This window comes from Acinonyx jubatus, chromosome B4, assembly GCF_027475565.1.
Source record: "Acinonyx jubatus isolate Ajub_Pintada_27869175 chromosome B4, VMU_Ajub_asm_v1.0, whole genome shotgun sequence".
NCBI classification, from domain to species: Eukaryota; Metazoa; Chordata; class Mammalia; order Carnivora; family Felidae; genus Acinonyx; species Acinonyx jubatus.
Genome location: NC_069387.1, coordinates 121,940,636 through 121,953,950, shown reverse-complemented (window position 1 = coordinate 121,953,950; position 13,315 = coordinate 121,940,636). Strand labels below are relative to the sequence as shown.

At 40.9% G+C, this 13,315-nt stretch overlaps 1 protein-coding gene across 3 annotated transcripts in view; it reads right to left on the bottom strand.

Annotated features, from left to right (window-relative positions):
- The window catches only part of TXNRD1 (thioredoxin reductase 1), a 118,152-nt gene that overhangs the window by 60,124 nt on the left and 44,713 nt on the right, over positions 1-13,315 (bottom strand). For all 3 annotated transcript variants that reach the window (XM_053226672.1, XM_027070958.2, XM_027070956.2), the window contains 5 exons: positions 12,488-12,607; positions 7,048-7,190; positions 6,518-6,633; positions 5,316-5,541; positions 491-583 (listed from right to left, as the gene is read on the bottom strand). In XM_053226672.1, coding sequence (XP_053082647.1) covers positions 491-583; positions 5,316-5,541; positions 6,518-6,633; positions 7,048-7,190; positions 12,488-12,607 — 698 coding nt within the window. The remainder of the gene's footprint in view (positions 1-490; positions 584-5,315; positions 5,542-6,517; positions 6,634-7,047; positions 7,191-12,487; positions 12,608-13,315) is intronic.

Here is a 13,315-nt window from a genome sequence, read left to right as displayed (position 1 = left end):
GCAAGCAGGGAAGGGGCAGAGAGAGAGGAAGACACAGAATCTGAAGCAGGCTGCAGGCTCTAAGTTGTCAACACAGAGCCCAATGCGGGGCTAGAACTCACCAACGGTGAGATCATGACCTGAGCCGAAGCTGGAAGCTTAACTGACTGAGCCACCCAGGCACCCCTTAAGTTTTGTTTTTCTTTTTTAAAGTAGTGAGCTATGAAGATAAAATTTTGAAGGACAGAGAAGTTCTACTTCATTTAAAAAGGATGTCCTTTTATAGCTATTTGACAAATGATATTTTTAAGTTACATGGAAGAAAATTTGAAGCCATCCCTATCCCAAAACAAATTACAATATCACAAGCAATATAGATGTCTTAGAATAGGAACATGATCAGGTTTTGAAAATAGAAAGCAGCCATTACATGTACCCAGCAAATATCCAAATATCCAATAAGCACATTATTTGCTTTCTAATAACGGGCTAACCTGGGTCCATTCCTTACCGTATTATACTCTCCTTCAATGGTTTCACCACCACTGGTGGACTGGGCTACCACCCTGAGTCGGCCTGGTGTCCCTGCTTCAATTTGTTCAACCTATAAGAGTGACAAAGTTTTACTCCGCAATAAAGACCTGTATCAACTCCCTCCTATCAGGTTGACCCAAAGTGAAAACACAAAATCTGGCGTGAGAGGTCTTTCATGTCCCACCCCCCTCACCATAACATCATTAGGACAGTAAGAGATTTTTCTATTTTATCCCCCTTTTTCTTGCTGCTTAATGTTTGCTAGAGGCGCTTCCTTTCCAACAGTTCCCAAACAGAATAAAATTCAAAGAGAAAAAAGTGGGAAAGGAAAAAGCCAGAGAAAGCACACTACCATCCCTAAAACACAGCTAATGACGTTGCTTTTCCCAGGCTCCTCTCTCTTAACTCACCCAGAGCCCTTAATCCCCTGGACAGCCACTACTGCTCAAATTCAGAGACTGTCTTCTGGCTACAGACGCTCAGCTTTGTCAACAAAGAACAGACACTGGAGTAGATCAAAATGATACAGGTAAACAACCAGAAAGCCCTAAAAAGTATAGTGAGCAAGGAGGTACGTTTATAAGGATGAGGGGTGGTCTTCGTTGTTCAAGATGTAGGGAAGAACAAGCAAGCCCTGGAACAAGCACTATGCTAGATGAGATTAAACATACCAGCTCACCACTCCTGGATGTCAACAATAACCTTCAGACTGCGTTGCAACAAATGAAAACCCTTATCACCTAGAGGCCTCTGCAAGCCTGCAGTTAACCTTGGTCTCTGCACTGGCAGCAAATCATGGGTTCCTGTAAAATATTTACTGGGAGAAACTCATAAAGTCACCTGCAATTTCTACTCTACCTTTTAAATGCAACCACTCTGCCTGGGAAAATGGTCAAGGGTCATTTTACTTTCACCATTAATAAGTAGCAAAAATTTCCTTCTCAAGTTCCTTCCTTCTTACATAGTTAAGCCCATCTGAACATACCGAAAATGTCTTTCGTAGTTAAGCTATAATCTAATCTTTGGAGGAGAGCTGCATTAGTCAGATTTACCTAAAAATGATAAGGGCCTCATCTCACCTCTAATTCCTTCCTGCCTCACTCACTTTTGTGTTCCAGTTAGGCTTTTCCTATGTCTACAACAATTTCTGCATTTAGAACGACTTTATTCCCCACAATCTCTGTGCACATCACACAATGCGCTCTCGCCTTCCTCCCTGCCAAAGGCCGCTTCTATCAGGTCACTGAATAACACAGCATGTGTTCACCGTGACCCAAGGAGATCAGAGACACCTTGGTAACCCAGGTAAAATGTTAATGTGCACAGACACAGGTCTATTTCACTAGGGGATAGTCTATGAGAGTCTCAAAAGGGCCCACAACTCTCCAAATGTTAAGACATTATAAAGGAATGGTCAATTCACCTTCAACAAAGGAGGCAAGAATATGCAATGGGAAAAAGTCTCTTCAACAAACGATGTTGGGAAAACTGGACAGCTACGTGCAAAAAAAAAAAAAAAGAAAAGGAAAGAAAAGAAACGAAACTGAACCACTTTCTTATACTATACACAAAAATAAACTCAAGATGGATTAAGGATCTAAATGAGAGACTGAAACCATAAAAATCCTAGAAGACAATACAGGCAGCACTTTCTATGACATCAGCCACAGCAATATCTTTCTAAGATATGTCTCCTAAAGCAAGGGAAACAAAAATTAAAATAAACTACTGGGACTTTATCAAAATAAAAACCTTTTGGGGGCACCTGGGTGGCTCAGTCGGTTGAGCGTCCGACTTCGGCTCAGGTCATGATCTCGCGGTCCGTGAGTTCGAGCCCCGCGTCGGGCTCTGTGCTGACAGCTCAGAGCCTGGAGCCTGCTTCAGATTCTGTGTCTCCCCCTCTCTCTGCCCCTTCCCCACTCATACTCTGTCTCTCAAAAATGAATAAATGTTGAAAAAAAAATTTTTTTAAATAAATAAAAAATAAAAACCTTTTGCACAGACAGCAAAGGAAAACAATCAAGACTAAAAGACAACCTACTGAATGGGGGAAGATATCTGCAAATGACACACTTAATACAGGGTTAGTATCCAAAATATATACTGAACTTATTAAAAAAATAAAGAATTTATGCAACTCAATACCAACAAAAAAATCCAATTAAAAAATGGACAGAAAACATGAACAGACATTTCTCCAAAGACATCCACGTGGCCAACAGACACAGGGAAAGATGGTCAACATCACTCATCATCAGGGAAATGCAAATCAAAACCACAATCAGATATCATCTTACACCTGTCAGAATGGCTAAAATCAAAAAACATAAACACGCGCTGGCAAGGATGTAGGGAAACAGGAACCCTCATGCATTATTGGCGGGAATAGAAACTGGTGCAGCCATTCTGGAGGAGCCGTAAAAAATTAAAAACAGAACCACTGGGGCACCTGGGTGGCTCAGTCAGTTAAGCGTCCGACTCTTGATTTCAGTTCAGGTCATGGTCACAGGGTCGTGGGACCAAGCCTCGCCTTGGGCTCTGTGCTGCCAGTGAACCCTGCTTAAGATTCTCTCCCTTTCTCTCTCTCTCTGCCCCTCCTCTGTTTGCACTTTCTCTCGCTCTTTAAAACAACAACAAAAAAAAAAGCTAAAGAAAAAAACAGAACTACCATATGTGATGCAGTAATTGCACTACCAGGTATTTGCCCAAAGAATACAAAAACACTAATGCAAAAGGATATACGCACCCCTATGCTTATCGCAGCATCATTTACAACAGCCAAATTACAGAAGCAACCCAAGTGTCTATCGGTAGATGAATAAAGATGTGGTTTATATAAAAAATGATTACTCAGCCACAAAAAAGAATGAAATCTTGCTACTTGCAACAACACGGATGCTAAGCGAAATAAGCCAGTCAGAGAAAGACGAATACCACATGATTTCACTCATATATGTACTTTAAGAAACAAAACAAATGAACAAAAGAAAAAAAACAGATGAACCATGGGGCACCTGGGTGGCTCAGTCGGTTAAGCATCCAACTTTGGCGCAGGTCATGATCTCACAGTTCGTGAGTTTGAGCCCCGCATCAGACTCTGTGCTGACAGCTCGGAGCCTGGAGCCTGCTTCAGATTCTGTGTTTCTCTCTCTCTCTGCCCCTGCCCTGCTCACACTCTGTCTCTCTCTCTCTCTCTCAAAAATAAACATTAAAAAAAAATTAAAAAAAAAAAAAAACCAACAACAGATGAACCAAGAAACAGACTCTTAACTACAGAAAACCAACAGAGGGTTACCAGAGGGGAGGTGGGTGGGGGATGGGTGAGATAGGTGATGGGGATTAAGATCACACTTCTCAGAGTACTTAAGTGGCTCAGTCGATTAATAGTCTAACTCTTGACTTCAGCTCAGGTCATGATGCCAGGGTCAAGGGATCGAGCCCCAAGCTGGGTTCCATGCTGAGTGCGGGGCCTGCTTCAGATTCTCTCTTTCCCCCTCTGACCCTCTCCCCTGCTTGTATGCTCTCTCTCTCTCTCTCTCTCTCTCAAAACAAAACAAAAACACAGAACACACTTCTCATGAGCAGTGAGTAAAGGGTGGAAGTGTTGACTCACTGTATTGTACACCTGAAACTAATGTAACACTGCATGTTGCCCTGCATGTTGGAATTAAAAATAGACATCATAGAAGCAGATGTTACTTTTCCATCGCACAACTTGTATGTACAGCTGTTTTCTAACCACAGCCCTAAGGCAAATGTATCACATGTACTTCTACTTCCCTAAAAGACATCTCCAGGAATCAAGTAGCGGTAACTTCCAGGACCTGTGCTGCTTCACCCTCACAACAGTATTAGACTTACTCTGTGCCAAGTACTGTTCTAATTACTTCCTAAGTGTCAGCTAACGCAATCTTCACAAGAACTCTGAGATAGCTGCTGTTATTATCCTAATTTTATGGAAGAAACTGAAGCTCAGAGAGGTTCAATAATTTCCCCAAAGACATACAGCAAGAAAATGGTAGGACAGTATTGAAAGTAGGTCATTCTCATCCCAATGCTCGAACTCTTACCAACATGAAGCGATTCTTAACATGGTCACCCAAAGGGCCTAAGTTAACCCACTGAGCAAACGACAGCCAAAATTCCTTAACTTTAACACAACAGTCTCATCCTTACCTGCACTAAAGGAAACTCATCTATCAGAGATGTGAGAAGTGATTGATTTTCTCACTTTTATATATCAAAATACTTGTGATGGTGTTAACAATTCCCAGTGTAACTTGGCATATTTTTCCACCTTTTCAAAAGGAGACTAAATAAGCAGAAAAAAAAAAAAAGGGGGAGCCCATGTAACAAATTTAGATAATCATTTTCAGAGAAGCCAGAATAATACAGTGTATCTGTTGACTACATGGTACACAAGGACAAATTTCTCATGAAGAACATTTAAAAAGCAGCCGAGTCTTGAACTCTTATTTCAATCACTGGTGTGTACAAAGAAACAAAGGATAACAGACCAAAGATTATAAAGTGAAGGAATGTATGAAGGGAAACATTAAACAGAAGAGAACTAAAAGTAAGAAGGGTGAGATGAGAATAAAGAAATTACTGAGCTGCAGAGAAGAACAAAGCTCTTCAGGTGGCAGTGGGTACAAGTTCATGTAGCGACATCACAGCTGAGAAATGCCGCACTCCCGATGGTTTAGACCGCAGAAGGAATGCTTCCATCACCTACCCCAACCCTCTCTCTCCTGCCTAAACAGGAGTATGAAACCAACAAACCTACCAGCAACTCCACTTACTTTTATTGGTATGAACTGTTTGATAAACTTGACACCATGTTCTTCCATATGTTCGCCAATTTTGTTGGCCATGTCCTGGTCAAATCCTCTCAGGAGAATGGATCGTACCATAACAGTGACATCTAAACCGATGCCAGCAAGAAATCCAGCACATTCCAAGGCGACATACGATGCTCCAACCACCAGGGTCTTACCCGGGCAATAAGGTAAGGAGAAAAGATCATCACTGAAAAGAAATTAAAAAAAAAAAAAAGTGGGGGGGGGGTGGGGAAGAAAAGAAAGAAATTGAAAATGTTCCTATGTGAGTAATGACTGAATCAAAGTAAATATTTTTGCTTTAAGAATACACTTTTAAAAACTAAAAACATTCAATTGGCTACATACATAATCTATGAAAACTATTTACAAGGGCTTAGACCCAGTTCCTTTCTTGCCACTCAGTTGCTCTGGGAGCAGCTCAAGCTGCCCATAGCCAAACACAGTCTCCGAGGTGGAAGATCTATCCAGAACACGAATCAGCAAGAGAGGAGTAGGGGAAAACTTCCAACATAACTGTTTTGTCATATAAAAACCAACTATAAAGAGTAAAAGCTGACAAAATCTTTTAGCCAAGTAAAGAATACACGAGACGTGAGAGGGATCACAAAAGCATTTTTAGGAAATGAGTTTTTTTTTAAATATGAGAAGGAAACCCATCCAAGACGGAGAAGACAACAGTCGCCATCTGAGCTGCCCCTGTATGAGGTGCAAAGGAAAAAAAATCACATACCCTTCCCGAAAAAGGGACTGAGAAGAAATAATGTGTAACATGAGCAGAAACTCCTCAGCAGAAAGCATCCAAGAGGACACATTTGACAACTATAGTATGTTAACACGTTTACAAAACATGCTCACACATGTATAAATTTCAAACAGAAGTTTCAATATAAGTATGTATTTATATGTTAACAGTGATGTTAAGTGGGTGGTAAGAAAGGCCCATGTTTATAGTTTTGAATTTTTTAAATGTTCTCTTGCATAAAAGAATTTTTTCCCTTCTCTTTTTCCCAGGCCCCTGTCCCTTTGGGCAGAAACACAAAAATTAAAAAAAAAAAAAAACCCTCGGAAGTTCTAGGAAATGGACTAAATGGGTTTGAAGAAAACAACTGAAAAGTAGAACTCAACAACGGGTACCTCCTTTTCTCCCTCCGGTGCCCCCTCACCTGCTGATGCAGAACTCTTTGTCACCAGGGATACCCAGATACCGTGGCCTCTCGCCAGTAGCAATGAGAAATTTCTCTGCTGTATAAATTTTTTCTTTGCCTTTGTTATTTGTTGCCTACAAAGAAACCAAGTGCCAACTTTTAATAAGCTAGTGTTCATTAAAATTGTAGTTATAGTGAACAGAGGCCATTCGCCACATTGTCCAATTTGATCCTCATAAAAATTTGGTAATACGTACTAAGGCTCTAAGAAATTAACGGACTTATTCAAAATCATAAGGCTAATAAGTGGCAGGGCCAAGACTCAGATCCAGGTAATCTGGCCCCAAATCCAGTATTCTTACACTGCCACAACCACACGGAAAAGGCCCATAAGAAGATGTGTCTGCAAAATCATCAAACTGGACAGTTTGGGTCACAGTGGCTTTTACTTTTATCGAGACAATCACTTTCTCTTTTCCTCCCCTACCCCTCACAGAAGTTCAAGACAAACAAACAAACATTAGCTCCTCAGGGTGTCGCACAATTACCTTAATCCTATGAGGACCTACAAACTGGCCGTATGCATTCTCATAGGTCACTTTTCTCTCCCGCAGAGCGACCCGGTAGCCCCAGTTCAGGGAGCCGATGTAATTCTGTACAGCTTCTGTCATCTTATCCCAGTCATGTTTAACTGCACAAGAAAATAACACAAAATGTTTTTAGCTTTTCAATCGCCTGGCGAAGATCACTTCTCAGGAACTGTTCGCATGGATTACAAAGGGCAAACCTTGTTGTCTAAAACAGCAGGGTCCTTCATTTCAAACACATAAACATCCTTTTCAAGCTCAAATATTCTTTCCTTTTTTAGAAAACTACCATACAATTACATAATGTCAGGCTTCTTGGAAATTCTTAAAAAAACCACGCATAATAACTAAAATAACCATGCATAATCCTTTTTACTTCTTTAGAAATGAACGGGAATTTTACTTTGATTGTAAATACTGATTGCTGGGGTAATGGTGAAGCCTGGAGGATTCTCTACCCTGTAACAATCCCCAAGGGATCTTGATGTAGTCTGGAGTCACTAAACTGGTAACAATGTCTAAACCAGAGGCTGGTAAACAAAGGCAAATTAAGGCCCCACAGTCAAATGCAGCCCATCACCTTTTTTATAAGCAGTTTTACTGAAATACACCAATGATCGTTTATTTACACGTTGTCTAAGTCTTCTTTTGCGCTATGATGACAGAGCTGAGTAGTTGGACAGATCAGTAGGTCCCATGAAACCTAAAATATTTACTGTCTGGCCCTTTATAAAACAAGTTTGCTGACCCTTGATATCGACAGAGAATTTTGAGAGTCTGTCTCACTGTCCCCCCAAATCTCTCCCTCACGAAAGAGAGGACGATTTTTAAATTCTATTATAAAATGAATCGTTTGAGTCAGGCACAAATATACTGAACTTCAATGCATAAAAATCAATCATTTACTAATTAATACCTCATGAATAACAAGGAAAAAAATAGGATACATAGAAAATATACCCTGGTGGTAGGATGAAGACAGATTCCAGGAAAGCTGTGGTTTAGAAGGAAGGAAAAGAAAACCAACATATACTGAAAGACTGTCATGGAAATGAGGAGTCTCAATCTTAGATTCAGGGTTAAGTAGCTTGACCACATAGGAGGTGGTGAACCAAGTCTACGAGACACAATGGCCAGCGTCTGGAATCGGGAATGACAGCACAAAAATTGGTTTGTGGCCTCCTAGAGAACAGATCATCGGTGTTCGTTTCACAGAACCGTAAAATGTTAGACTTTGGGAGATCAATTCAACTTAAAAGGACAGTGACTGCAGAAGCCACTGTGACTGCAGTTCTAAGAGGACTAGGTGCGGGGCGACGGGAGTGGGGGACGCTGCCCACCTGCCCATCTGGCCTCCACCTAGCAACACCAGAAAAAAGACGATAGAGTTCACTTCCGGTTTCTCCACTAGGAATGGAACAGAATAGTAACTCTGCAATGATCTTGCTTTCTTTGTAATGATAATGGGATCCTCAAATACTTAATGTTTGAAAGGCAGATTTAATTCTTGAACACAGGGAACTCAAATTGATAAATCTAAAATATATAAAGCAAAGAAATCTTCCAGAAAGGACCAATTTATCCAGTTTACATGACTGGGCTCCAGGTTTGTTTGTTTGTTTTTGTTTGTTTAAAGGCCTGAGGCTTTCTCTGTACGTTCTCAGTTCAGAGCTTTAGGAAAAGGGCAGATCACACAGAGTCCTGGATGTGTTACTCCCCCTACCCCTGTCCCAGGCAGATTCAGCTATGCTGCCTGGTCCAGGTCCGTTTCCTCCTCCACCATGCCTGGAGCTATCTGCAGCTTCAGAGAAGACAACCCTCCCAGACAACTAGAGCGCTGTTCTTTGGTCAAGGACGTGAGATTAGATAGATTTCTAGTCAAAAAATGTAAAATGAGCCTTCACACTTCATCTGTGGGAACAGGGATCAGCAGCCTCTAGGGGGTTCCCATTTGAAAAATACACCTCCAAGTTTCTTTCTCGCTCTAAGATCTAATGACATAAAGTAACGTTTGTTTAAATCCACTATATTCCTCATCACAACTATTTTCAAAGGAGGGAGGTAATTTACTGCTGCCTCAGTGGTAGACTCTGGCAGGCACAGAAGGCCTCTCCCACCAAACCCAGCTCTGGTTCCTTCTGCTAGGCCACAGCAAGCTTCAGAGGTCCCAAGGCTTCATGAGAAAATTGAAGATAACAGAATAAACAAACCGCTAGGTTTCCATTTACCAAGAGTAAAGGGATTTAAATACAGGGCACAGCTCTCATCAAACACGTTGGGATTGCTGCTGCTAACAAATACAAGAGGAGTAAGGCATTAAAAACAGAAAAGTATGTATTTCTAACGTTAAAACCTGGAAAGGGGGAAGAAACACAAAAGTAACACTGTTAACGTAGCTGAATAAATAATTTCTTTAAAGAGAGACAAATAAAACAACTTTGATCTGGTCCAACTTTTAAAACCCCATGAAATTCAGGGAGCTTTTACTGGTTTTAACGTATGGATCTGGACCATGCTACTAGTGACTCTTTATTACCTCAGTGGCTACACATTTATTAGTTCTTTATTATGTAACTTAGAAATAAATTCAACATAAATAAGCATAGCCAGTCCTTATTGTTACATGACAGCTACAGAGATATTCTTTTGCTGGAAAGATCCGCCAATTCACCAAGTTCTATTCCACCATCCACCTGGTTACTGAATTTATTAGAATGAACTCACTTGGCCCTGTTAACAAAAATCCACATTCAGCAGAGGCCTGTACTTAACTCTTATCTTTTTAAGATTCTAAAGACCCACCTGCTATATATACTTCCTACATTCTTAAATTAAGAATTCTGTTCCAATGACTTCATTTTTCTTAAGAGTTGACAGTTTAAAGCTAACATCAATTAGTACAATATACCAATTTGAGTACTAGACCCCTGTGTGAATGAATAAAATTTGTGTGGTTGAGTCGTATAGCTCCCCGGCACTGTTTTTACCTAGATTTAAGGGACAGATAGCATCCACTACGTAGATAACAGTACATGGAAATTATAAAGCTGCGTCAATCAAAATTTGCTCGGAACAAACTTACTTTTTCCAACAAATTCTAGACTTTTTCAGATTAATATTCCTGTTACGTGTCCTCTTTAAGAGGAAACTAACTTCGTTCAAATATACAACTTCCTTTAGTATCTGTAAAGGTTTTCCTACAAACCAGTAACCAAAGAACCAAGTGCTTGCCAAGTGCTTGCCAGGGTCTACTCTAATTTACTGAAACTCTGAACGGAAGAATTAAAAGCAGCAAGTCCAGAGGAAAGGACAGAAACTAATGTTTGCTGACTGGCAGCTATTTTACCACACTACTGTATCCAATCCTCATCACAGGCAGTAAATGGCAAAGTCACAAGTTGTGCCCAGGTCTACCTACGACAATAACCCAGCTTTAACGCTGTCAGGAAGGCTAGGGTAAAGGAAAGACTACGTGACACCACTTCAATCACATTACCCATCCTCCCTCTGGGCTCCCAGGGTACTCGGTCTGTACAGCGATGACGTTAGTGCATGAGTGATTAACAGAATCTGCATGCTAACAGAATTTGTATTATTCATCTCAATTTCCCCAGCACAGACTCACCTGCAAATAGTGGACGCTCGACAATAAGATTATATGACTTTATCAGCAGAATTTCTAAAATTTCTAAAATGTCTACTAAGAAGTCTAATAAATTAACTGAAGGGAGACCCTCTTATGAACCAGGTACATTAAAAGCAGGCTCGTCCCCCTTGCCCATCACGTAACACGCGTTTGTGGGGAACCTGGTGCCAAACCATTCGTAAACGACCTGCTTCTGGGTCCGGGCTTCATATGTGGCAGAGCAGCTCCCTCACCGTGATCTAGCGAACGTCAGCCCTCGACACATGGGTTTGTAAAAAAAATTTTTTTAATTTAAAAAGAAAAACAAAAGTAGGCTTCCCGAAAGGAAAGAGTGTATTAATGGCAGACTCGGTGGGGAGACATTCAGACATGGGAGTAAATAGTAACTTGGAGGGGGGGGTAGAGGTGGGAATAGAGGTGGACTATGGCTAGATTATGTGTTAGATTCATATTCCACAGGTCAAAGGAATCAGCTCAACTACCCTTTTTGTTGGAAAGAGAAATGGACATGAGGCTGCCTGAGGCCCCAAAGGTCACGGACAGAGAACAGCCTTGTAAGGATCTGGGAAAGAGATATGACCCCAACGGAAGAAAACTTTTAAAGTAACTGATTTTCTAAGATTCCAGACTTGAAAAAAAAAAAAAAGTGCTGTTGATTTTAAACAGGAAGTAAACACATCAAACACAGGAAGCATGACTAATTTGAGTAGGAGCAAATTTTTCAAAGCATGTATTTACGCCTTGTTTTTTTTAATATTTAATAAACTATTAATTAAAACTCAGAAAAACTTATAGAATAATTTACCCTAGCAAACGTCCCATACCCTGTAGATCTCGAAACTAATATTAGATAAGGTTAGAGTTTCCCTCTTCAAGGACACGGTGACCTATGTCATTAATTAACTGTGAAGCTGTGCCAACCTCATTTTATTCTTCTACCAAATAATACAACCTACTTTCTAAAGGCAACAAATTCCTCTTCAAGTTCTCTAGGGTTGCTAGGGTACTCTAAATATTTTATCCAAAGACTAACCAACGCTTTCTCAACAAACAGAGTCCCTCCACCCCAAAAATATCGCTCATAAACTGATTTCTTTGGACAGAGAAAAACAAAACAACTTCAAAGGAAAGCAAATAAATTTGCACTCCCTTATGAAACTCTATGTAATTATAAGAATTGACTTGAGGGGCATCTGGCTGGCTCAGTTGACAGAGCAAATGACTACTGACCTCAAGGTCGTGAGTTCAAGTCCCATGCTGGGTGTAGGAGATTAGTTTAAAACAAAATAGGAATAATACAAAATGAATTTACCTGAAAAAATTCTGGTTTTTTGTTTTTTTTTTTTAAGTTTATTCATTTTTGAGAAACAGAGACAGAGCATGAGCAGGGCAGAGAGAGAGAGAGACACAGAACCCAAAGCAGGCTCCAGGCTCTGAGCTGTCAGCACGGAGCCCGACACAGGGCTCAAACTCACGAACTGTGAGATCATGACCTGAGCCGAAGTCGGACGCTTAACCGACTGAGCCACCCAGGCGCCCCTGAAAAACTTCTGGTTTTCTATTACAGAAAGACACTCTAAGGACAGTATCCGTTCTGTGCAGCTGGTGACGTAAGGTAATTGCAGTCATTTTATACATAAAAAACATAAACAATAAAAACTTCCAGATTATCCTCCAGTCTTGTAAAAATGGATGCTGCGTCCCCAGACCACAGCTCGCACCCCTCAAAAACACAAGCAGCCTCTCCCACCACACCTGTCTCCTCGATCTTCCAACCGTAGTTTCGAGAGTCTTGCACGGCTTGTCCTAACAAAGCCGCTTGGTGCATCAGTTTTTTAGGTATGCAACCCACATTCACGCATGTTCCTCCGAGACCTGCAACAACATCAAGAAATAAGTTTATACCCTGCTTCACGATCCTTGATAGAAAGAGGTCAGTAATCATTATAATGTGCCACAAAAGATCATAATTTATTTGCCCAACGTAGCCCAACACTGTTTATGCAAATTCATTCCTAAGTTTCAAGGCATTTCTAAGCGCAGAGAGCCTTATGTATCAAACACAGTGAGTGACCTCACCCTCAAACAAAAGAAAAATGAGATTTCCACAATTTCCATACCCTCAAAAATTCAAAATTAACTGACTGCTGATAAAGATGCCAGAAATTGAAATTTTACTTTGCATGCAATGCTATACTTGCCACCAAATCTTTGAACAGAACTGTATGATAAAGGGGTTATTAAGCTAGCCACAGTTGGACTGCGGTGGGTCTGGAACTACATATAAAATGTTGTGTAAGTGAGCATTTTTTTAAGATGGTGGTCTACAGCTTTCATGGATGCTCACAAAAGGATTCATGACCAAAACAAACACAAGCTTTAGCATCTCTGAGGCTAAAGAACATGGCGCTAGACTGTCTCCATTAGAACAAAATACAGGCAGGCAGGGAGGCAGACAAAATGGCGTGAGATCGCAAGATGGCAGCAGACATCACAGCTCAGCAAACAGAAGCCGCCTGAGGAGAATGCTTCCAGACTGCCACTATGGAGCGCAACCTCCCCAGGCCAGAGGGGCTACCCCCA